This window comes from Falco rusticolus, chromosome W, assembly GCF_015220075.1.
Source record: "Falco rusticolus isolate bFalRus1 chromosome W, bFalRus1.pri, whole genome shotgun sequence".
Lineage (NCBI taxonomy): Eukaryota > Metazoa > Chordata > Aves > Falconiformes > Falconidae > Falco > Falco rusticolus.
This window is the reverse complement of record NC_051209.1, coordinates 13,643,115-13,669,833: the sequence shown is the minus strand read 5'-3', so window position 1 is coordinate 13,669,833 and position 26,719 is coordinate 13,643,115. Positions and strand designations below refer to the sequence as shown.

At 42.3% G+C, this 26,719-nt stretch overlaps 1 protein-coding gene across 1 annotated transcript; it reads left to right on the top strand.

Moving 5' to 3' along the window:
* The first annotated feature begins 14,303 nt into the window (after positions 1-14,303).
* Positions 14,304-24,827, top strand: LOC119140620 (hydroxymethylglutaryl-CoA synthase, cytoplasmic-like). The gene is given in 10 exon segments (XM_037372107.1): positions 14,304-14,320; positions 19,026-19,486; positions 19,834-19,953; positions 20,470-20,634; positions 21,353-21,521; positions 21,628-21,798; positions 23,289-23,395; positions 23,732-23,857; positions 24,141-24,304; positions 24,707-24,827. Coding segments are annotated over 10 exon segments (1,593 nt in total). The 3' UTR covers positions 24,800-24,827.
* The last annotated feature ends 1,892 nt before the right edge of the window (positions 24,828-26,719 follow it).

Here is a 26,719-nt window from a genome sequence, read left to right as displayed (position 1 = left end):
TTGCCAGACAGCTGACTGCTTCATCAGCTCTAGCATTACCTTTGCCCAACCCAATGGTCCACTGATGACTTCTAATATGCATAATACAAAATTCATGTTTTCTCTGTCAAAGAGTACTACACAGTTGTAGAAGCATTTCACCAAGATGTTGGTTCTTTGTCTCTCTCAACAAGGCATCTTCAATGCGCTGTACTACACCAACTACGTACAATGAGTCTGATACTATGTTTACAGGTGTATTGTTCCAGCTTCCCAATGCCCAACACACTGCTTTCAGTTCTAAGGTTTGAAGGTTTTCCTGTGGTTCACCGGTGATCACGTGTTTTTGCCACCGATTATCGGATTGCCAAACACATGCAGCCTCCTTCATTTTTCGTCCTGCATCTGTGAACACCGTTGGCCCTTCAACTGGTCTTTTTGAGCATAACAGTCTCACAATCCACTGGTAATGTTCTAACATCTTCCATAGGGGTCCTTTTGGCCGGTTGTTGTGTACAACACCTGTATAGCCCATCAAGGCTTCCTGTATGGCTTTTGAATGTCTCAGGAGCCACTCATAATCATCACCACGGACTGGAATACTGATATCTGCCGGTTCAGACAATGTCTTTTAGCAAGTGCTCTGCTGTGCCTTCTAGTTCTATTAGTAGATTTAAATCAACTCAATCCCACCCTGCTTTCATGGCTACCTGCCCTGTGATTTCTGTTTTAACATGCCAGTATGCAGTTCCTTCTCATTGCTTCATTTTTCTAGTCCCATTCTTGGTCCCTATTCTTTCCTGTTTGCAGTCACCTTTGTTCTGTTGCCTATTTTGTTTCTACTTTTCCAGTCATGAATCTGTAGGTTTTTTTCTTATGTTATTTTACAGATAACTTTCCAAATACTAGTTCTGTTTAAATTCAATTTTAAAAAGCACATATCTTTTTCCTATTCCAAGCAGTCTCTGCTCCCAGCTGTTATCACGAAATATCATTTCAGTGAAAATCGAGCCTGTTTATCAGGCTCAAAATGTGGCAGCCAAAGGTATGCAATAAAAATAATCTCTATTGCTTTTTTAAATTCAATTCCCTATTCAAATCCTTCAGCTGGGTCCTTCCTACCCTCTTTGCTGAATTTCTTGTAATTAGCATTGAGGATTGCATGTGTCTGTCAAGGTTTTTCTTTGAAGACTAATAATGATGCCTGTCTGGCTACCACTCCATAGCCTCCCTCCCACTGCACAGCACTGCCTTCTCCCATGTGGCACAGTCTCCAATTCCCTCCCTCCTTCCTTGGAAACTTCAAACAAATTTAATATTTTCACAAAGCCATCTCAGTCAAAGGCACTTTTCCTCAGGGACGCATACATGGAAAGCAGCAAATGAGGGAAAAGAGGGTGTCTTAAAAAGAGTAAGTACCATGGAAAGCAGCAAATGAGGGAAAAGAGGGTGTCTTAAAAAGAGTAAGTACCATAGAATGCATACTTAAAATATTTACCTAGTGAGCCAAAAATACTTAATATAGCAGAATAATTTTGTTCTTCCTCCTCTTCCCCTACTAATTACTTTTTTGTTTCATTCACTGCATTTGACTTAAATTATTTCCTCAGAGTTTTCTATTGTATTTGTTTTGTAATACTTATGTCTGGGTACATACTGCAAACATGGGAAAAAGCATGGCAAATGACAGTAGACAGAAGCAGCTGCTGATAGATTCCCTAAATAAAATAAAGATGAACATCTGTAGCAAGGTTACTAGAGAATAGGTAGCATACTCCCACAGATGCATATCTGATGAAAAAAACTGACTCCTTCCAAAACAGATAAAACAAGAAACATAATTATCATCTCTGGTGAGCCAACAGCCTCCTAACAGGGATGAGGCAACTCATCTAACTCTTCCAGTTTCTAGGGATTATTATGTACACCACATACATTTGGTATAGCTCCATCCTCTGCCTGCTAAAATGACATGTAGAAAGCATTCTACCAGTAGCAGGACTCAGGATTGTTCTCTCTGATTGAACATGCACAGAAGCTCTTCCTCTGGAATGTCTTGAGGAGGCAGATGTGATCCTGGCTGATGCAAGCTGAAATGGTACACACATTTCATTTGAATTCTGATGCTGCACTGCCTGGACACCACAGAGATATAGTGAATGTGTATTAGATGGAATACACATCGCCTGAGGGTAGGAAGGCTCTGCAGAGGGATCTGGACAGGCTGGATTCGACAAGGAGAAGTGCCAGGTCCTGCACTTGGGTCACAACAACCCCATGCAATAGTACAGGCTTGGGGAAGAGTGGCTGGAAAGCTGCCTGGCGGAAAAGGACCTGGAGTTGCTGGTTGAAGGCTGGCTGAACATGAGCCAGCAGTGTGCCCAGGTGGCCAAGAAGGCCAACAGCATCCTGGCTTGTATCAGAAACAGTGTGTCCAGCAGGACAAGAGAAGTGATTGTCCCCCTATACTTGGGACTGGTGAGGCTGCAGCTCAATAACTATGTTCAGCTTTGGACTTCTCACTACAAGAAAGGACTGTGGTGGGTTGACCTTGGCTCGATGCCAGGTGTCCACCAAACTGCTCTATCACTCCCCTCCTTAGAAGAACGGGGGGAGGGGAGAAAATAAGATGGAAAAACCCCAACTTGTGGGTCAAGATAAAGGCAATTTAATGAAGCAATAGCAAAAGTCACACACGCAGAAGCAAAGGAAAACAAAAGATGTTATTGTCCACTTCCCATCAGCAGGTGATGTTTGACCACTTCCCAGGAAGCAGGGCTTCAGTACACATAGCAATTGCTCCAGAAGACAAATGTCATAAATAATGAATGCCCCTTCTTCCTCCTTCTTTCTCTTAGCTTTTATATCTGAGCAGACATCATATGGTATGGAATATCCCTTTGGTCACTTTGGGTCAGCTGTCTTGGCTGTCCCCTCCCAAGATCTTGCCCACCCCCAGCCTACTAAGTCAGTATCTTACTGTTCCTATTTATTTTCTTCCTCATGTTCTGCTAATGTTTCCAGCTTTTACCTTCATTCTTCCCTCTTGAGTCATAGATTTCTAGGCTCCTTATAACTTTCCCATCAGTGCAACCAGTTCCCTTTTGAGCGTAGAGTGTACCCTAAGTATTGAGTAAAGTATGGAGTGTGTCCTAATTTCCATGTGCCAGAGACATTAAGCATTTCACAGGATTAGAGCTATGCAACTAACTTTCCAGGCTGATGCAAGCATGTGTGAGGCCCCTGTGAACCACCCAAGTGTTTCATTTACAGAATCATTAAATATTCCCACATGGTATAGAGGCAAGTCAGGAAAGTTTGGGAGATAAGAGAAAGAAGGGAGCAAAGTCAAGCTGAAAATAAAGATAAGAAAATGTGAAACTGAGGTTCTAGATGAGACCACAGGAGTGCTGCCATTGAGAGTAGGAACTGGATACTCAGTCTGTTATAGGAAGAGAAGTCCCTGTTGGTTTAGGTACAGGCTGCTGGGAAGCTCCATAGTCCTGGCTTGCAAACCTGTCCTCTGTTGGTTTTAAAAATGAAGCACAGCTCACTTATTTCTCCCTCCGGTTTGGAGAGCAGTATCTTCTTCCTAGTGGTGACCTCTTTTTATACTGCCAGCTTTTCTGGCCTCTAAAACCTAGATTCTTGGGTGATCAAAAATTACTGCTTCGTATTTGAAATTATAACACTGCTGAATTTCCTCCTCTTGCACATACTGTATAAAAGCAGCAATGTGTGATCTAAATGCATTTTAATAGTTTTTAATAACTGGAATTGTTACAATATCACAAATACTTTAAGACCCAGCCAGATCTGCAACTCAAATACTATTGAATATTTGCATTTACTGGACCTACTTTAAAAGACAGGCTTTGATATGTTTGCTTACATCTCCCAGTTCTTCAGTGTGTGTTATATTAGTTTCACATGAATTCAGTAGATCAAATTTAGAAATTAAGTCATCTCCCAGCTGCCAAGTGTGTTTCAAGTTTGGGTTCCTGTGCATTCTTTTGGGAATTGAATTAGAAATAACTTCTACTAGTCATTCTATCTAAAAAAAATTCTTCCTCAGTATTGGTATATGAAGTATCAAAACAGCACTTGAAAGATCTACTGTCTGGTGCAGTTTCATCTATCTCTGAACCCTGACACAAAAATACATAAAAGAAAAACCTTCCAGTTTACAAACCTTCACTTAGGTGACCTCACACTCTCTATACCTAAGCACTATTATTGACTTTTGCTATTTTGTACTTCGCAACAAAATAAATTTTTTTTTCCAATTAAGTCATCTCAACATCTTGTTTTGTGGAAGAGATTATAGCATATGACTTGTTTTCCCTGAAAATTCTGGCTAAAGGCCTTTTTCAATGGGTTTAGATGCTTAAAGATGTAGTTGGCTGTGTCTTAAAACCCCAGTGAGTATTTTAGTGACTTAGAAGCCTAGCTCCCATTGAATTTAATCCAAATTAGGCCTGGAATTAATTTAATATTCTTGAAAATTCCAATAAATTTACTCTTAAACAGTTTTAAGAAACAGCTTTAATCATCTGGCTGTTTCATTTATTTTAAGAGTTATTAACACAGTCTCTATCTCTCTAGGAGGCTTTAGAAAATAATGTCACAGATAGGATTGCTTAAGAATTACTAAACAGAAGCAAAAAAACCTGTTGGGTCTATTGCAGTAAATCCAGTGCCCTAAATTTGATACAGTGGCTTGAAACTAGAAGTAAAGGTGAGTCATTGGACCACAAACATTTATCTTTCAGAACAATACTGGATTAAGAGATCCCACTCGCTTTTAAACAAGTGAAATATGGTGAGACACTCAAATTCAAACTCCTCTTTTATCAAAACAGACTCAAACAATGAATGGGCTTTAATGGAAAAAAGAGAAAGTGTGTTTGTCCTCTTACTAGCAGCATCTGAGCATGTTTTTCCTCTAAGGTTATTCAGAGTTATTCTGAGTTTCTTTAGCGATACCATCTTTAGTAAAGGGACCTCTCCTTTCTCAGGTTTCCAGTTCTAAGTTCTAATGCAGTATTCATTTTGGTACACTAGTCCAAATTACCAAATACAGTCTCAATAGAAAATCTCACTGGACAGACTGGTTAAGCTCTAGAGCCATGAAACGAAAATGACCTGCATTCTCACAAGCTGGTTTGGAAATAGTGGCAATCACATCTGGGGCATAATTTGGTTAGAGGACTATAATTAATTACCTAAGAGGTTTGGAACATGATCCATGTCGCGATGGAGGGAAGACACAGTCACTCAATATGAGTGATCAGCAGACTTTGTTTATTGAACCTTACAGTCACCTTTTATGCCTTCTTATAATTAGCTCATACATATTACAAAAGTTAAGCTCATTATTGGTTAGTTGCCTAAATACCAAGCCCGCCCCTAGTTTCTCTTCTGTAGTTTTCTGTTCCCACCTGCAACATTCTTTTCCCACCGAAATCTTCCTGTTACTGTGTAACGAGGACAGCCAAAGACAGTGTATTTTGCTTTACTTCAGATAAGCTGAGAGCGATGTGCATTTTTGTCCAGCCAGCTGGACTATGTCTATGTGACCCTTTTCAGCTAGCCAGTTATCCACAATTCCCCCGTTTTTATTTTGGGCGACATAGGCCTGGTTGACCATTTTCAATAACAGCGTTTTAACACAGGAAAATACACAGCCAACTTATAAAATCTCAGTTCAGAAGTGTAATTCCTGAAATACTTGAAAAATAAAGTTAGCTTGAAGCTTTAATTTAGATGCTCTTTCTGTTCCAGTGATATAAAAAGTTTAAAAAATTCAAAGGTAATTTTAAAGTTCTGAACATGGACTAATGCAAGCTCAAAACCCAAAAAGAAACCAAACTGATGTTTGACTAGGAATATTTGCAAATATTTTAGTGGAAAGTCCCTGACCATTAACAATTTTCTGTCCAAATAACAACTGCCCTTATGCAACCAACCAGTCCATACATTTTCTGAAGAATACCTCATTGATATCAAAGAATTAACAAAGGGGAAAAATTAGTTCTAAGCTATATACATTCATAAGGGGATTTTTCAATAGTTACATACAGATTTACACACTAAGCCATAATGGCTTGTAGGTCATACACACAAGAAGAGTACGTTGCTTATCTGTCTGAATGTCTATGCTAAATTTGACAACTATGCCACAAGCCAAGCCTACATGGGTGCTGTGTGTTATGCACGTTCCTTAACAAACAGATGTATAATAGACAAATTCCCAAGATCTAGTCCCCAACCTAATTATTATTTTGTAGCCAATTAAGGAAAATAACACAAATGTGCATATCTACATGTGCACACACCTTTTAGTTCAGAACCAATCTGTGATAAAAGGCCTTAGCCTTATGGCATCATTGAATCTTAACGAGTACAGTAATTAAAAATGCAGTCTTAATGTAAGTGCGATTTATGCTGACATTCCCTCAAATGCTACACGTGAGTATTTTTCACTCAACTGCCTCAAGTTAAAATAGTAGTATTTGTTAATATGTATTAAAAATCATTAATTCTCTACAATAGCAGTTGACTTCCATAACACTATGTAAGCAAAAGAGGCTTAAGATGGGCTTTCTGAATACTAACAACTTATTTTAGACTGTCTAAACTCAGGTCTTGAAAGATTTCACTCTGCCAGACGTAGAAACACTGTTGCACTCCAGTTGTGATATCCCTTTTCCCAAGTTGTCACATGCACATCTCGCTCAAGCAACATTATTGTTAAAGTTTCTCTCTGCTACATAAAAGCATATTGCACTTGTAGATACAAAAGACAGCACCCTTACTTAGATTATTACCTTATTACCTCATAACTCTTAGTATCTCTGATTTCATCACTTCAAAAATTCACCAGAAGCAGATAAAACCACAGTATCAGACTAAACTACACCTTAACTGCTGATTCAAATAAAGGCATTCTCTTCAGATATGCCTAATGCTTACAAATAATTTTGGCTGGTTTTGATCAAAAAACTATTATTACAATAATGACCAAAAATAATAATCCCGTTTGCAAAATGCCTTTAAGCCAGCCTCCTAGTCCCAACCAATTTCCACATTCAGAATACAGCATAAATACAGAATACAGAATAAATTATTTCCATCAAGGCAAAAGGCTTCTCTTTAAGCACAGAGATGTTTGCTAGGTCAAGGCAGAAACCCATTTCTTGTAGGGGACATCTGAAGCACTTTTTTTGGTGGGTTTGTAATGAATTCCGTATTTTCCTTGAGAAGCTTAAGCTGTTCCTCTTGTTTCAGGAGTGTTTCCAACTCTGATTTGTCGAATAGGTCCGTATTTCCCAAAAATACCATACTTTTCCTCCGCTGTGATTTCATACGGCAGGTTCCGAATATAAAGGACCCGATTGACCTCTGGGGGCAGCCGGATGTCAGCTCGCTTGGCCGCTTGCATCGCCATGGCGCCGATCGGAGGGGGGGGGGTGCCGCCTTGGAGAGAAACCGCGGCCGGGAAGGGGCCTGCCGGGCCGCGCGCCGCCGCTCGCCGCTGCCGCGGGGGACCCGGATGCTATCCCATATGCTAATAAACCGGGTAATTCCTTTTTACAATCTATGTCCCGAACGCTCCGCTTTTCTAAAAAGCATTTGAGCGAATCGTACGTCGCTTGTCTCTCCATACCTTCGTCAGCGCTGTTGCAGCCTTTGCGAGACTTCGGCGACGCGTGGCCGGCGGGACCCTCTGTAGGTGCTCCCGGGCGCGGGGACTGTTCCCTTCCGCCTCCTGCGCTGCTTTCAGGACCGGTACCCGAATCTCCGTTGAACCGTGGCTCGCAGGTTCAGCCCTCTCTAGGGTCCCTGTTCGGGCGCCATTTGTTGCGACGGAGGGAAGACACAGTCGCTCAATATGAGTGATCAGCAGACTTCGTTTATTGAACCTTACAGTCACCTTTATGCCTTCTTATAATTAGCTCATACATATTACAAAAGTTAAGCTCATTATTGGTTAGTTGCCTAAATACCAAGCCCACCCCTAGTTCCTCTCTGTAGTTTTCTGTTCCCACCTGCAACATTCTTTTCCCACCGAAATCTTCCTGTTACTGTGTAACGAGGACAGCCAAAGACAGTGTATTTTGCTTTACTTCAGATAAGCTGAGAGCGATGTGCATTTTTGTCCAGCCAGCTGGACTATGTCTATGTGACCCTTTTCAGCTAGCCAGTTATCCACAATTCCCCCGTTTTTATTTTGGGCGACATAGGCCTGGTTGACCATTTTCAATAACAGCGTTTTAACACAGGAAAATACACAGCCAACTTATAAAATCTCAGTTCAGAAGTGTAATTCCTGAAATACTTGAAAAATAAAGTTAGCTTGAAGCTTTAATTTAGATGCTCTTTCTGTTCCAGTGATATAAAAAGTTTAAAAAATTCAAAGGTAATTTTAAAGTTCTGAACATGGACTAATGCAAGCTCAAAACCCAAAAAGAAACCAAACTGATGTTTGACTAGGAATATTTGCAAATATTTTAGTGGAAAGTCCCTGACCATTAACAATTTTCTGTCCAAATAACAACTGCCCTTATGCAACCAACCAAGTCCATACATTTTCTGAAGAATACCTCATTGATATCAAAGAATTAACAAAGGGGAAAAATTAGTTCTAAGCTATATACATTCATAAGGGGATTTTTCAATAGTTACATACAGATTTACACACTAAGCCATAATGGCTTGTAGGTCATACACACAAGAAGAGTACGTTGCTTATCTGTCTGAATGTCTATGCTAAATTTGACAACTATGCCACAAGCCAAGCCTACATGGGTGCTGTGTGTTATGCACGTTCCTTAACAAACAGATGTATAATAGACAAATTCCCAAGATCTAGTCCCCAACCTAATTATATTATTTTGTAGCCAATTAAGGAAAATAACACAAATGTGCATATCTACATGTGCACACACCTTTTAGTTCAGAACCAATCTGTGATAAAAGGCCTTAGCCTTATGGCATCATTGAATCTTAACGAGTACAGTAATTAAAAATGCAGTCTTAATGTAAGTGCGATTTATGCTGACATTCCCTCAAATGCTACACGTGAGTATTTTTCACTCAACTGCCTCAAGTTAAAATAGTAGTATTTGTTAATATGTATTAAAAAATCATTAATTCTCTACAATAGCAGTTGACTTCCATAACACTATGTAAGCAAAAGAGGCTTAAGATGGGCTTTCTGAATACTAACAACTTATTTTAGACTGTCTAAACTCAGGTCTTGAAAGATTTCACTCTGCCAGACGTAGAAACACTGTTGCACTCCAGTTGTGATATCCCTTTTCCCAAGTTGTCACATGCACATCTCGCTCAAGCAACATTATTGTTAAAGTTTCTCTCTGCTACATAAAAGCATATTGCACTTGTAGATACAAAAGACAGCACCCTTACTTAGATTATTACCTTATTACCTCATAACTCTTAGTATCTCTGATTTCATCACTTCAAAAATTCACCAGAAGCAGATAAAACCACAGTATCAGACTAAACTACACCTTAACTGCTGATTCAAATAAAGGCATTCTCTTCAGATATGCCTAATGCTTACAAATAATTTTGGCTGGTTTTGATCAAAAAACTATTATTACAATAATGACCAAAAATAATAATCCCGTTTGCAAAATGCCTTTAAGCCAGCCTCCTAGTCCCAACCAATTTCCACATTCAGAATACAGCATAAATACAGAATACAGAATAAATTATTTCCATCAAGGCAAAAAGGCTTCTCTTTAAGCACAGAGATGTTTGCTAGGTCAAGGCAGAAACCCATTTCTTGTAGGGGACATCTGAAGCACTTTTTTTGGTGGGTTTGTAATGAATTCCGTATTTTTCCTTGAGAAGCTTAAGCTGTTCCTCTTGTTTCAGGAGTGTTTCCAACTCTGATTTGTCGAATAGGTCCGTATTTCCCAAAAATACCATACTTTTCCTCCGCTGTGATTTCATACGGCAGGTTCCGAATATAAAGGACCCGATTGACCTCTGGGGGCAGCCGGATGTCAGCTCGCTTGGCCGCTTGCATCGCCATGGCGCCGATCGGAGGGGGGGGGGTGCCGCCTTGGAGAGAAACCGCGGCCGGGAAGGGGCCTGCCGGGCCGCGCGCCGCCGCTCGCCGCTGCCGCGGGGGACCCGGATGCTATCCCATATGCTAATAAACCGGGTAATTCCTTTTTACAATCTATGTCCCGAACGCTCCGCTTTTCTAAAAAGCATTTGAGCGAATCGTACGTCGCTTGTCTCTCCATACCTTCGTCAGCGCTGTTGCAGCCTTTGCGAGACTTCGGCGACGCGTGGCCGGCGGGACCCTCTGTAGGTGCTCCCGGGCGCGGGGACTGTTCCCTTCCGCCTCCTGCGCTGCTTTCAGGACCGGTACCCGAATCTCCGTTGAACCGTGGCTCGCAGGTTCAGCCCTCTCTAGGGTCCCTGTTCGGGCGCCATTTGTTGCGACGGAGGGAAGACACAGTCGCTCAATATGAGTGATCAGCAGACTTCGTTTATTGAACCTTACAGTCACCTTTTATGCCTTCTTATAATTAGCTCATACATATTACAAAAGTTAAGCTCATTATTGGTTAGTTGCCTAAATACCAAGCCCACCCCTAGTTCCTCTCTGTAGTTTTCTGTTCCCACCTGCAACATTCTTTTCCCACCGAAATCTTCCTGTTACTGTGTAACAAGGACAGCCAAAGACAGTGTATTTTGCTTTACTTCAGATAAGCTGAGAGCGATGTGCATTTTTGTCCAGCCAGCTGGACTATGTCTATGTGACCCTTTTCAGCTAGCCAGTTATCCACAGATCCAAACCTTTTTTTTTAATAAACTTTAATGTTATTATTGCAATCTTTCTGAGAAATCCATATAAAGCAATTGTTGTCAATTCTATCACAACAGTATAGGCAGATCCTTTCTTGTGAAGAATGTCACGGTTTAACCCTGGCCAGCAACCATGCAGCCACTTGCTCACTCCCACCACAATGGGATGGGGGAGAGGATGGGAAGAGTAAAAGTGAGAAAACTCACAGGCTGAGATAAAGACACTTTAATAGGTAAAACAAAAGTCATGCATGAGAGCAAAGCAAAACAAGAAATTAATTCACTACTTCCCATCAGCAGGCAGGTGTTTGGCCACCCCCAGGAAAGCAGGGCTCCATCACACATAACAGTTACTCGGGAAGACAAATACCATAATGCTGAATGTCCCCCCCTTCCTTCTTCCCCCAGTTTGACATCATATGGTATGGAATACCTCTTTGGCTAGTTTGGGTCACCTGTCCTGGCTGTGTCCCCTCCCAATTTCTTGTGCCCCTCCAGCCCTCTCCCTGGCAGGGCCCAAGAAACTGAAAAGTCCTTGACTTAGTATAAACATTACCCAGCAACAACTAAAAACATCAGTGTACTATCAACGTTGTACTGATTAATAAGAAAAAATAGTTAATCTTAGGCTTGTTAAAGAAGTTTCTCCACCCTAGGTATCCCGTAGCAGAGTCTCAGGCTTTAAGTCCAATAAGGTGATTTATTTGAGTGGTACAAAGGCAGAAATGAGTTTGCATTTTGCCAACATGTTTTTTTCAGAATTACAAATGGAACTAGCTTGTACACAGACTGGCATAAGCTTATTAGAAGACTGCAGGGTAACATGTGCAAACAAAACTCTCAATTTCTCAGTAGTATTTTGCAATCCTTGCGCTACAAAGATATGCCAAATCTGTGATTTTGCATGATGATAGTAGAATGGTTACAAGTTCAAAACAGATTGAACAAACAGGATAGGAGTTAAGACTTTTGATGAGTTTTCCCCTTTATTTTGCATTATTTTTACCTGTCCCTAAGATGGTAGAAATAACCTGGCTGTAATGCCCTGATACTGTGTGAGGTGAGCAAGGTGTTGTCTTCTGCTAGCTGTAGCAATCAGATGTCACAGAACCTGACACCAGTTGCTAAGTGAGTATATTTGACTCGAGTGGTATTTTACAACCAAATTATCCAGGCCAAATAATCACAGAGCCTAAAGGGTACAGAGGTTAGTATGAGAAACCCATACATTAGCTAATTGTGAATTTTCCAAATAACAATAATGCTGTGGATTTAACAAGCTGGGAAGAGGTAGGATGATTCAGGTAAGTAGGACAGGATATCCCATCCTCCATGAAGCAATTTTGCTGGCAGAGCCCCCGTGCATGCCCCGAGTGCTTCATCCTTGCCCACCAAGGGAAAGGATGGAGGGTAGATTTTACAGGCAAGGGAGATCTCCCAGGCTGCCACACGGGGTAGCACCGAATGCCCTGCCCGCCCCCGCAGACCCCTATCGGCCCCGACCTGCGCCTCACGGCTTCGGTACCCCTACCAGTCCCACAGCTCCTCTTAACCCGCCGCTGCTACCTTCCAGCCCCTCACCCGCTGCCCTCCACGCCCGGCCCTAGTCCTGGACAGTGCTGGGGCTCCTGGGCCAGGGCTGAGGCGACACAACGGCAGGTTCTCACCAGGAACGGGCGGGCCTTGCCTGCAGTTGCCTGACAACCGCCTCCTCACCTCGCCAGGGACCAGCAACCGTCCTACTCTCACTTGCGGTCGGCAGCGCGCTCCCATTGGCCGTCCCCGCTTTGCGCTTGGCTCCCATTAAGCACCCGCTGCCTCTGCCGGTCCTTATTGGCGTGCCGCCCTCTGGTCACGCTTCGTCACTTTCTCACACCATTATTCCCTTCACCTTCTCCGCCAGCTGCGGGGCTGGACGGCGGGCGGGACCTGGGCGGTGGCAGCTGTGATTGGCAAGGGAGCTGCCGCTCAGGGCGCGGGCCGGGGCCCGGGCAGTGGGGCTATTTAAAGGTGCCGCGCGCCAGCACATTATGTTTTCTATCTGTGCATGCGGGTGAAGGTATGGAGAAGTGAACAATACTAGGAATTATCGCCTTGAATAGGTGAGGGCGGCTCGGTTCCTGGAGGTCTTGGGCTGGGCAATGTCCCATGCCTCTCCTTGCAGGGGTGAGGAGTGTGCAGAGCTGCGTGGGTGGCCGGGGCCACATGGAGCTGGAGTTGCCTGTGAGGTGTGGGTGTAGGCCGGCATAGCTGGTAGTGGTGTCTTCGGTGGATGCAAGTGCGTTTGAAGTAGCGTCTGCAGTGTAGTAAGAGGAGGGGACTCCCCCCCCCCCCCGAAAAAAAAAAAAAAGTGTCTGAGTGTCACTTAAGGTAGAAGTCAGCTTGCAAATGGCGCTGGGTGCTCTCCAGAGCGTCATCGAGCATCGGCCCCTGCATGCCGCGGTGTTCTCGCCTGGTGTAGCTGGCGTTGCAAAATGCATCGTGAAAGACCCTGTAGTTCCGGTGTTGAAGGACCCTGGGTGCTGTCTTGCGTGCCGTGGGGGTCCTCCGGGCTCTTCCCCCACCTGCGGAGTGTTCCTAAAGAAGCCTGAAAGTGACGGCACTAGGTATGTCCCTTAATCGTCTCTGCCATGATAGAGGCGCTCACTCACACCGGAGACAGTGGGGTGGGCGTGACACACACCCTCATTGCGCAGGGCAAACAAAGGTAGCCTGATGCTGCCCCTAGGGATGCCATTGCTTTCTTTCTTAATAGCGTTTGTCGCCTAGGTGCGGACTTCTTGCCAGTAGTCCACTTGTGTTGCTAGCGGAGTCGTGATCTCGGATGTACTTGGTGCTAAACCCAGAGGGAGGGTGCCTTGGATCCCCGCGGCACACTGACCCTTGCGGGGCCACAGCAGCTCCTGGGGGGTCTCCAAGCCACTGCACTCCCTTCCATGGCTGTTGCTTCAGGAAGACAGTGACTGCCACTCTATTTCTCAGTGTAAGTCTGCTGCTTTAAAATCCTTAATCCTGCCCACTAGGGTCAGCTTCCTGGAGGCAGATATTATTCTGTGTTCCTTGCTGCTTTTTTTTTTTTTTTTTGTGTGTGTCCAGCTACTTTAAAAAGAGTGATGGTACTGCTTGCCCTTACTACCATGGTGTGCAAAAAGGTGTAATTTAAAAACATTTGAAAAACTTTAAAAATGAAATGCTAATAGAGGTGAGATGCCTGAAAGATGGGATAGCCTGTGGTCAGGGACTGTCAAACCCAGGAATTTTGGATGCTGGTGGGTTTTATTTCAAGTTTTTATTGTGGTTTGCCTTCATGCTGGTGCTGCTGGGTTTATTGTGCAAGGTGCTTAAGACAACAGCGTTGTCCTCACCTTGAGGGACCCTTTTAGAATGGGTGAAGTCAGCAGGTGAATGCTCTGGGCTCCTCCACACAGTCAAGTGCATGTGTCGTCGTCCCCCCCCCCAGCTGAGAGCTGGCAATGGGATTCTGCAACATGTAAGGGTTAGGTGCAGGTTCACGGCCAGTGGGAGATGGGTGGATCTCGACACCCACACCCTGGTGGCTCCTTGCAGTCTCCCCATCTGGGTCATGGGTGATCTTGAGGCATGAGGGTGTGCTCAGTGCCCTTAGCAGCGTTGTGGGGTTGGCTTGGCAGGGGGAGTGGGGTGGCAGGCCCCTGGCTGGACACTGCAGCACATGGCACAATCATCTGAGCTGAGGGGCTTCCCAACAGGATGGATTAGGAAAAAGAGTTCTGTTCAACTGTGGCGCTTTGAATATCTCCAGAGAAGGAGACTCCACAACCTCTCTCAGCAGCCTGTTCCACTGCTCTGTCACCCTCAAAGTAAAGAAGTTCTTTCTCATATTCAGGTGGAACTTCCTGTGTTGCAGTTTGTGCCTGTTGCCCCTTGTCCTGTCACTGGGCACCACTGAAAAGAGCCCAGCCCCATCCTCTTGACATTCACCTTAAACACTTGGTTAGGGTTACTGATTCACTGGTGTATACATCCCTGCTGATCCCTGGGTCCTCCCTGATAATTGGCCACATAAGGCTGGCCGGTTGGTATAACAACCTGAGGTACTTGTGTCATCGCGTGCCTCCTCGCGCTCTTGTGAGCGTTTCCCTGGTGTGGTAGGAGAAAACCTTCTTTATTGTTTTGCAAAATGCCCTTTCTTTCCACAGCGAAGACAAGGAATCATCGCTGAGGACAGTTTAGGTCGTGGCGCTTGTTGTTTTTTGGAGGGGCAGTCCTGTTTACGATGTCCTAATTTACCACAAGAATAGCATTTCATTTGCATAGCAGCTAGTACTGTTAGTTTATATTCCACGGTGCCCACCTTGGCACAGGCTGACATCATTGCTTCTAAACTGGGTTCACCAGGTAATCCCTCTATTATTTTTTGACAATCAATATTAGCATTATCTTTGGCTAGTTGCCTTACTAGCATGTCACGCAGGTGAGGGTCAAACACTTGAGAAGCAACAGCATGTTGCAAGTTTTCCACAAATGGCAAAAACGGTTCTTTTGGACCTTGCTTAATTGCTGTATAACGCTGTTTTGGCTCTGCTAATTGTGCAGTTTTCAATATGGCTTGCATGCCTACATTTTTTACCTGATCTAATAATATGGTGGGCCACTGAGCTTGAACTTGAGGACTGGCATATTGCCCAAGACCCATCAACAGATCAGGCCCATGAGCAAACTGGGGATCATATCGTGGAAGATTCAAATTATGCAGTACCTGCTGTTCTGCAGTTGTTCGCCACGTGGCGTGGAAAACTGCTAGTTGCACAGGTTGGAACATAACTGTGCCAGCTGAGAAATATCAAAAGGAGTCAAAGCATCCATGGTTAGCAAATGCAGCAACTGCAGTGTAGGCGGAGAATTCACCCCGTACTGAGAAACAGTTTTTTGCAAGTCCTGTACTACTTTCCAAGCAAATGGTGTGTGAACGTGAGGATTACCAGCAGCCACATCTCCCAATACAATAGGATATGCGTGCAGTGCATCGGTGGAAGGAGTAGGAAGATCAAGGAGCGGTCCGCCTATCTGTTCTACTAAATCCCAGTTCCCGTCTCTCAATGCCCCATCTCTTACAGCCTGCCAAAATCGCCGAGGGTCGCGCGTCATTACTGTACCACTGGAAACTGGATTTTTACCACCTCCACCTTCTTCATTGCCTGTGACTGATAACGTTGGCGTAGCTGGACCCCAATCCGGGTTTTCGGCATTTCCATCCTGCGCAGGCAGGGCCGGAGCCGAGGGGGCAGGCGGGGGGGGGACACGGAGCATGGTGGGGGAAGGCATGCCGGTTGGGGGAGGCAGGGGGGCTGGGGTCGGTTCACCGAGGCTTCTGCTTGTCGTCCTCGGAATCGGTATCAAGTATAAGTCGATGCAGTTGGAGAGATTTAGGGGATTCGGGGCATTGGGGAGTGGTGTCTGGTAAGGGACAGACTCTCCCCCTCCCCCACCCCCTCATCCTCTTGTCTGGATTCTGGAGGGGGATACAGGGGAGGTTTGAACGATGTACCCTCATTCGCAGTTTGCTGAGTTTTTAAGCCCCCACTCGCGTCTTGTGGACTCTGCAAATCTCCACTCGCATTTTGCTGATTTGGCAAGCCCCCATTTGTGTCATGCGGATTCTTGAAGCCCCCTACAACATGTCTAAGCAGTCCCCAGGTAAGCAAAAACCCGGATGCCTCTTTGTCTCCTTTTTCCACAGCTTCTGACAGTGTTGATCCTAAATTGTCCCAGGTCCACACACTAAGAGCAGTCACGGGGGACATTTCCACGCCATCTGTTTTGGCCCACAATAACATATCTTTTAACCGAAGCCCATCTAAAGTAATTCCACGCTTCTCTAATACTAATTTCCACATTGATAGCACCATGGTATCTTCTTTAGATAACTTACTCCCCGTGTTGTCCCTGGTGGCTCACCTTACCGGTGTCACGTTCTCCCGGGATCTTGCAGCCCCTCGCTGCGCTACTCCGCTTCACCAGGCTCCGCCTCCCCAGCAACCCACTGGTCACAGTTTCAGGATCACTCCTGACACCCCTTACCGGGGTCTACATCGGCACAGTCTCAGGGTCTCTTTTTGATACCCTTTACTGGGATCAGATAGGCACCAAATCAAATGGGGTCACCAAATGTGGTGATGCAAGTTGAGGCAGACTTAAAAGAAACACTATGTCTGTGTGGCTGGGTTCGGACAAAATGGCCTTTATTGTTTATACAAACTATTTATATATCTTAGACAGTGCAGGTGTTAGACCCTGATAGGTTTTTGTGTCCTTCTTCTTGCTTGCTATTTGCTGTTGCTGTAGGTGCCCGTATGCTGCGGTTCTAAGTTCCGGTTCTTCACATCCTGTTTACATACCTGACAATTTGTGGCTGTCTTAAAGGTACATGGCTAAGTCTTTGAGGTCAACTAACTTATCTGCAGATCCGCTGCAGACCCCAACATTTACCCTGAAGATATTTGTAGGCATTGATAAGATCCCCTCTCAGTCTTCTCTTCTCCAGGCTAAACAGGCCCAGCTCTCTCAGCCTTTCCTCATCAGGGAGATGCTCCAGTCCCCTCATCAACTTCATAGCCCTGTACCCTCTCCAGTAGTTCCCTGTCTCTCTTGAACTGGGGAGCCCAGAGTTGGACACAGATGTACCCCAGATGTGGCCTCACCAGGGCAGAGTAGAGGGGAAGGATCACCTCCCTCGACCTGCTGGCCACACTCCTCCTAATGCCCCCCAGGATCCCATTGGCCTTCTTGGCCACAAGGGCACACTGCTGGCTCCTGGGCAACTAGCTATCCACCAGGACTCCCAGGTCCTCCTCCACAGAGCTGCCTTCCAGCAGGTCAACCCCCAGCCTGTATTGGTGCATGGGGTTGTTCCTCCCCAGGTGCAGGACCCTTCACTTGCCTTTGTTGACCTTCATTAGGTTCCTCTCTGCCCAACTTTCTAACCTGTCCAGGTCTCACAGCTGAAAGCTGTGTTGCTATTCAACATCAACCATTCCTCCAAGTTCTGTATCATCAGCAAATTTGTTGAGGGTACACTCTGTGACTTCATGCAGGTCACTGATTAATAGGTTGACTGGGACTGGACCCAGTAGTGACCCCTGGGGAACACTGCTAGCTACAGGCTTCCAGCTAGACTCTGCTACTGATTGCAACTCTATTTTCTTAATGCTTGTTTTAACATACATTGTGTGAAGTCATCATTCCTGCATAGAAAGGCTTTATTCCTTTATACGGCTCATGGTGATTCTATGGAAGAAGCTGGGTAAGGTCAATGTGATGGTACAGCTGGGCACAAAAGGGACAAGTGTTTTGTGAGGATGTAAGCAAATGTACAGGAAGATGGTGCCTGTGTAATAGATAAGATTAAAGTAATAGAATATACTATGTCCTAAAGTATAGTGACGGTGAAGTTATAGAGTTAAAACAAGAAAACTTGGTCTAGCAGGAAGAATCCCTGTGTGTTTATCTCAGCCAGACATGTTGTGTGGCATTCCAGCATTCAGGAATGTCAAAACAGAGTATGCTTAAAAAAACCATACCCAAGTGAACAAAGAAAAAACCCCAACCAAAACCACAAAAAACCACCACACAAAACACTTAATTTTGTTTATACTTGCAACTTGGATCACTTAATTTAAAAACAATTTTGAAATGTCCTGGCCTGTTTTAAGGCTGAGATTTCCTGGTAAGTATAAATTTTAAACTTAATGTCTCAACTAGCAACATTACAAAGAAAACACAAAACATACACAAAAAAACCCCCTAGTGTTTCTAGCTTGGTTGTGTAAAATTGAGATTTTGCATATAAGCAAAAATAGAATAATGAACACTTAAGACTAATTTCTCAAATGCTTAACGTTAAGCATGTGTTTTGCTTCAGTGAAATAACTTGGGCTTAAGCTACATACATTCATTTCCAGGGTTGAAATTGTACTTATGCTTAAAAGATCATCTTAATATTTTAAGTTTTATAACATTTTATGATGTTTGCAGTATGTTCAGACCAAAATGTCACCTGGAGGTGAAGGCGTGCCCTTTATAGAAAAGGTTAGGTTTTAGGTATTCTACAAGTTCATTTGCAAATCTACAGAAAATTAAAGTACGTATGAAGTAGGTCTCTAAAAATGGATGTGAATGAATCAGCTGGATTTTGTGGCTTTCTTTTTTACTTAAAGATCTACCACGATGCCTGGGTCTCTTCCAGTGAATGCTGAATCCTGCTGGCCCAAAGATGTGGGAATTGTTGCAGTGGAAATATATTTTCCTTCTCAGTATGTTGACCAGACAGAGCTGGAGAAGTATGATGGTGTGGATGCTGGGAAATACACCGTTGGGCTAGGCCAGTCAAAGATGGGATTCTGCTCTGACTGGGAGGATATCAGGTCTCTCTTTTTGACTGTGGTTCAGAAGCTCATGGAAAGGAACAGCCTTTCCTATGATTGTATAGGGAGATTAGAAGTTGGAACAGAGACAATAATTGATAGGTCAAAATCTGTAAAGACTGTCCTGATGCAACTTTTTGAAGAATCTGGTAATACGGATGTAGAAGGAATTGACACCACGAATGCATGCTATGGAGGCACTGTTGCTCTCTTTAATGCTATTAATTCGACTGAGTCCAGTTCTTGAGATTCAGGTTATTTACTTGAAAAGTTGCATTAGTCTCTATCTTTGAGTAGTCTGCCTTGCAATTACAGTGTTGGTTTTTTTTAACCATATAAAACCCAGAGGGTAAACTCTTGTATGCTTCTGAAGTCTTTCTTAAATGCTCTGGGTGTTTGCCACTAGTTCAATTACATGCAAAAAAATAATGACATGGATAGTCATTACTGGTCTTTTCCTGTAAACTTTGGCAGCCAGGATTGAAGAGCCCCTTAATTCTGGAGTCATCTCCTTTATTAACTAGTTTTAAAATTGCTGATGGATATTGAAATGTGCTAGATTTTTGGTTACTTTTTATACTTATTTCTGTGTCTTTCACAGGACGTTATGCACTTGCTGGAGACATAGCTGTGTATGCCAGTGGAAATGCCAGGCCAGCAGGTGGAGCTGTTGCTGTTGCTATGCTAGTTGGTCCAAATGCTCCATTAATTTTTGAGAGAGGTTAGTCCTGTGAGAAAGTAAATACTATTCAGCCAGATACTGGATCTGTTCTGAAGTCTATCCCTTGTTTTTGTGGGTTGCTGGAGGGCTGGATTAACTCCCACTAATGTCAGAAGTTGTACTTTGTTTCCTCTTGCTTTGTGTTAACTTGGCCAAGTCTTGTTAAAGGAGGCAGCAAGAAACAACTAGAGATGCTTCTATCTGTTTTTTTCCTTGGGGATTCTCCAATAAAATCGACAAAGTGGACTAGAGCTGAATAACACAGCACTCTACTTTCAAGGTGAAATGATGAAAATAATTTGTTTGCTTGTTTGTCATGATCAGTCCTACTGTACTTGAGTAACAGGTGATTGAGAACCACGTGAAACATTACCTTAAAGGGTCTGAAGTGCTATGAAAACCTGCTTGACTGAGGCCAAATACTACTTGTTTTCCATGTGTTAACCAATGTGTTCAAACTGACTCAAAGCAGCTGAATAAAGTAATCTTCAAACTTTGTCAATTTCTCTCTATCAGGGTTGCATGGAACCCACATGCAGCATGCATATGACTTCTATAAACCAGATATGATCTCTGAATATCCCATAGTTGATGGTAAACTATGTATACAGTGCTACTTCAGTGCATTAGATTGCTGCTATGCTGTCTATCGCAACAAAATCCACACCCAGTGGCAAAAGGGTATGTAGCCTCACATGATATTGCAGGATCTGGCAAGTATTGGAGTGTGTAGCTATATAGATAATATATTTTCAAGTTTTAGCATCCAATCTAAAGACTAGTACATGGTTCCTTTCTTTGTGTGTTCTGAGACAACTGAAGTGTTCACACTCTCCCATAAAGAAATCTTACATTTGTTTTGGTATGCTTAAGTACCTGATAGTCAACAAGCAGTAGTCTCTACAGGCTTTTGTTGGTGTAATGTATAATAACTTAAGTATGTCGTTCCCTCCTCTACCAAGGCTCTTTAGATATTGAGATTAATATTTACATGTTGTATAAGGATACTGTGGTTTTATGTTGGGTTTTTTTTACCCCCATGTGTTTAGTAATTGCTTTACCTGTATTAGGAAGCATAGATTTGAAGAATAGATAGATGAAGCAGATTATTATTTCAAAATGTTGGGTAGAAATACTGAGATTCTGTTTAAGCTTAAAACTTTTTCTTCTAGAAGAAAAAGGATAAATATTGCTAGCTGGTGCACAAGATCAGTAAGAAACTAATTTTTAAATAGAAGTAGCAGCAGTGTGTTAAATGAACTTGCTAGCAGTAAATCTTAAGGTTGTCTTATGTATGCTGATGTGTTATGACTGGTATCCTGCCATCCCTCTATTTTATTTTAATACTTGAAGTGAGTACTAAACACAAGTTGTAACACAACATTTCTGCCACTTTCAGAGGGGACAGGCAGACATTTCACCTTGAATGACTTTGGATTCATGATCTTTCATTCTCCCTACTGTAAACTGGTACAGAAATCTGTGGCTAGACTATTGCTGAATTACTTTCTTTGTGACCAGAACCTAGAAACAGCAAATGGTGTTTTCAGTGGTTTGGAAGCTTTCAGGTGAGAATGGCTGTTGACTGTCTTAAAATAGTCTTAATTTGTTAAACACCCAAGGTATTTTTCCTTGCTGCCATTTTAGTAACTGCTTCTGAACCTTATTTAATAGGGATGTAAAACTTGAAGATACATATTTTGACAGAGTTGTGGAAAAAGCTTTTATGAAAGCCAGTGCAGAGCTCTTCAATCAGAAAACCAAAGCTTCGTTGCTCATAACCAATCAGAATGGAAATATGTATACCCCTTCAGTCTATGGTTGCCTTGCCTCTCTTCTAGCCCAGTAAGCATAAAATTGGAAGAAGTAATAGCTTTTTATATGTAAGCACATAAGTTATTTGTTTCAGAAAGCCTTTTGTAAAAGCACTGTCTAGCAAACCTTTTCCTGCTAATTGTCTTAAGAAGCAAGATTAAAGTTAAAAAAATATTCTGCATATATAACTGGGTCAAGTGATAAGTGGATTCAAAATTTCTGTGTCAGAAGCTGATTTGAAACAGAGGCTTAATGCTTTTTGAAGTACGACCTTATTTGTAAGGTGATGTTGAGGCTGGGAAAAAGATGTACACACACTCAAACGTCCCAGTGGAAAAGAGACTCTGAATGTCTTCTCTGTTCCGCTATAATCATAGAATGGTTTGGGTTGGAAGGAACCTTAAAGATAATCTAGTTCTAACCCCCCTGCCATGGGCAGGGACACCTTCTGCTAGACCAGGTTGCTCAAAACCCCATCCAACCTGGCCTTCAACACTTCCAGGGATGGGGCATACATGAGTTCTCTGGGCAACCTGTGCCAGTGCCTCATCACTCACAGTAAAGAATTTCTTCCTTGTATCTAATCTAAATCTACCCTCTTCCAGTTTAAAACCATTATCAGAGTGTAGTGATAGGACAAGTGGTAAAGAGTCCCTCCCTATTTTCCCTTTAAATACTGGAAGGCTGCTATAAGGTCTCTCTGGAGCCTTCTCTTCTCCAGGCTGAGCAATCCCAGCCTGTCTTTATAGGAGAGGTGCTTCAGCCCTCTGATCATCTTCATGGCTCTCCTCTGGACCAGTTTGAGTAGGTCCATGTCTGTTATGTTGAGGGCCCCAGAGCTGAATGCAGTACTCCAGGTGTGTGTGGGGTCTCATGAGAGCAGAGTAGAGGGGGAGAATCACCTCCCTTGACCTGCTAGTGGTTATTCTTTTGATGCAGCCCAGGATGTGATTGGCTTTCTGGACTGCAAGTGCATATTGCTGGCTTATTCAGTTTTTCATCTACCGGTACCCCCAAATCCTTCTCTGCAGGGCTGCTCTCAATCCACTAGTTGCCTAGCAATAATAAGTAAAGCTAAATTAAATCAGTATTTACTGAAACAAATTGTGTGTTTGAAGGGGGGAAGAAAACCCAACAATGACAGATTTTTACAAAATCATGTTAAGTTTAACTTAAACCATTCCTCTTGAGTCCTTTTTTCTTTATTGTGACTTTGCATTCTAAGATGTGATTGTTCATTTCAGGTTTTAGGTCACTTAAGAATGAAAATTGGTTGCCTTCTAGATAATTGTATCCTGGGCATTTCTTTGTTTTCTTTTGCTTAGGTAGCTTTGAAAATCATCATTTAACAGCAGTGTTTGAAATCCTGTTTCTAAAACTTATCGTTTATGCGTTTAGCACATTAAATGCGTATTGTAGCTGATATAACCTGGCTAATTGCTTTAAGTTAGCTTTCTAGTTATTTAAAATTGGCACATTGGCTTAATTCTCACTTTAAATAACTGTTCCTTGATTTGCAGATACCCCCCAGAGCAGCTCGCAGGACAGAGAATTAGTATGTTCTCGTATGGCTTTGGTTTTGTTGCTACATTGTATTCCATCAGAGTTACACAGGATGCCGCTCCTGGTGAGTGAAAGGAAGCAATGTTAATTAACTCCTTTGCACAGCTCACCTAAATGCTTTGTTATGCCCACCAGTATAAGTAAATCTGCAAAACAATGCCTAATGACAGTAGTGTTAAACTGAAGATGTTCCAGCTCCAGGGAATGTTTTAAGTGTCTCTTTGGACAAATAGATAATATTCTTTAAATGCTTTAAGCATTTTCCTTGGGTAATTGAGAATACTTTTAAATTACTGAAACTTTTTAGCTTCTCTAATGTGAAATATTTTGAATGGACTTGAAATGCTAGTGTACAGTTCTCAGTGCTGGTGCTACATTACATGATGGTTGTATGTTGTAGGTTCTGCACTGGACAAAATAACTGCTAGTCTTTCTGATCTTAAAACAAGACTTGACTCAAGAAAATGCATTGCACCTGATGTCTTTACTGAAAACATGAAGATTAGACTGGAAACGCATAATTTGGGTAAGAATGTCATAAATATAAATAATTCCTAGTCCTACAGCAAAATATGTACTGCTTAATTTGCATGACTTAAGTGATTAAGGTGTAGAATAAAGGAAATATCTAATTCTTCTGAATAGCCTGTAAAGTGTTCTTCTATAGCTTGTGTTCATTGGTCTAGTATGGTTGAAATGAAAATGAATATTTGGTTTTCCTGTCTTACTACTTGCAAACTGCAAAGGCCTGTATTGTATAAAACTTTCACCAAGAACCAACTAACAGTATGTTATGGCTTTTCTTACAGCCAACTATATTCCACAGTCTTCAGTAATAGATCTCTTTGAAGGAACATGGTACCTTGTGCATGTGGATGAAAAACACAGAACTTCTTATGCACGGCACCCAGTCATGGGTGATGGACCTCTGGAAGCAGGAGTTGAAGCTGTCCACCCAGGCCTTGTTAATGAGGTGAACACTTAGCACTCTTAGTTTGATATAAATGGTGGAACAGTTTATGTGTTTGTCTTGGCATGTGCACGTATGTTAAGAGGAAGTGGTTTAACAAGTTATATCAAGTACTTTGTTAAAATATGTAATATAAGCCAGAAATTAAAAAAAAAACATGAGATTTAAAAAAATAAATCTCACCATAATAAGAACAAACTGGCTCTTTTCACATAATCAGTTTGCATGAAGCATGATAGATTTGAATGACTTGAGACCAAGCTGTCCAGTATAGTATGAATGTTGTTTGAGAGTTGGACTAGCCATGAAGTATGAATGTTTGTGAACTAGAAAACCATATTTAATACTTTGGTGGGGTTTTTTTGGGTTTGGTTTTGTTTTGGTTTTTTTGTTCCCCCTTCTTAGCACATCCCAAGCCCTGTTAAGAAAGCACCAAGAATCCCTGCAGCAACAGAATCTGAAGGCATTACTGTTGCCACTTCCAATGGGGAGCATTAAGATATCTCTGTGAGGTGGGGAATGAAAAAAGGTGTAAGGGCAGGGTGAGAGAGAGAAAAGACTACAGTAGTACTGAAACTTCAGTGTACAGTAGTACTTCATTGCAGCATGGGAAAAACAGTGTAAACTTGAGAAGACTTGTAATATGGTGTGCTGATACTTACAGTATTTTCAGAACACTAAAATCATGAATATACTGGAGATGGAGGAACTTGCCTGGGCCTTTGTGGATTCCTTAATGCATCTCAATTTAATTGCTGCATCGTAGCTGTAATCTATTACGAGGTCTTTGTACATAAAATAAAATCTTCTACTTGCTTTTTCCATGTAAGATGACTTAACCTACACTGTTAAATTATCTACTTGTACTCAAAAGTGGGTGGCAAAATAGTCCAAGCTTTTGATGTTGGGGTTCTCAGTGCCTTGACAGTAAGCAGTCAGTCTTTTGAATACTGCACTTGTCTTTCCCTTCACTTTCCCTTTCTTCTCCCAGTCTACCTCCCATCACACCATTGCTTTGGGAAAGGTGTAGAACCAAGTAACATTCATTATTAGAGTAGACTCTCTCTCCCCTGTCAAAATGACTGGATCGAGAATGGCTAGACTGACAGGTGTGTTTGTTTTTTGTTTGTTTTTTTTTTTTCTCCCAAGAAACTCTGACCTACTGTTTAGTTACTATGTAATTCCTCCTAATATCCATATTACCTGCTTTATACCTGTGTTATAAATCACAGCAGCCTGGGAGGAAAGAAACAAGGGAGGTAGTAGTTTTCTTCTAAAAACCAAAAAAAGGTATATTTCTTGAGTTCATTGATTTAGCACATTTCAGGATTGTTTAACTGTAATAGAAATCTATTGTATAAAGAATAGTGAGAGGCCAGAGATCCAGACAAAGTGATCTTCTTTCCTTAGTTTGCCAATTAAACCAGCTCCATAATATCTAGAAGCTTTATTTGAAAATTCTGCTGCCTTAAATATTATAAGAGACTGTTTCTAACTTTGGATTTGGCTTGTACTTTGAAGTCCTTCTCATTATTGGTAATGTTGTAGGAATGGGATTGTCTTCCCTCCCATGCAAACTAAAAGCTATCCATTTTGCAAGTGGTAGATAGATAATGCTAATGGGGAGTCCATTCTGGTAGATTTTTAAGCCCAGATTGGAAATGAACTATGACATCAGCCCTGTAAGCTTGTAATATATATTTAAATTGAGCTAACATACAGAATGAAGTTCTGTTGAGTTTTATTTCATTGCTAATTCTGCAAAGATACATTATCTAATATAAAGTAGAAAAAAAATTGTCAACTTGCCAAATTACAAATTTCTTGTGTGCAATGAAGTGTTTGTATTATGTCACTTGCTAGGATTTGCTAACACTGTATTTGTACAGTCAACCCTTGGTAAAATAGTTATTATAATTTGATGAATACTAATCAGTTTGTTTTGCTGAAAACGATGGAGCAATGATGCATGAAGACGGTGTTTGCAAGTATTTATTTATTTTTTTTTTTTAGACTGCCCTTGTGAAACTTATCTTGGTACCAGAAAAAAGTATACTGCTGTGGAACAAAGTCCACTGCTGGCAGTGGGCAAGCCAAGAAGTGAGCTACTGGCACAAAATTAACCACAGGGACCTCATGGTCTGTGAGGCTGATCCTTTATTTTAATAAAGTTTGAGTTACTTGAAACCTGTTAAGTAGTACTGACTCATTGGGTTTTCATGATGCATTTTTCTTTAACAGGAAAAAAAGATGAAACTGTCCCTATGAAAATTCAAAGTTGTGGGTTCACAATCTGTGTGGACCTTCTGGATTTTTCTTATTAATATCATTCTGTTACAAAAATGGAAAGAAAGGATTGCTTAGGCTGGTGGGAAACTGTTACTTCAGGGATGTGTTTCAAGGTAACTTAAATGTTTT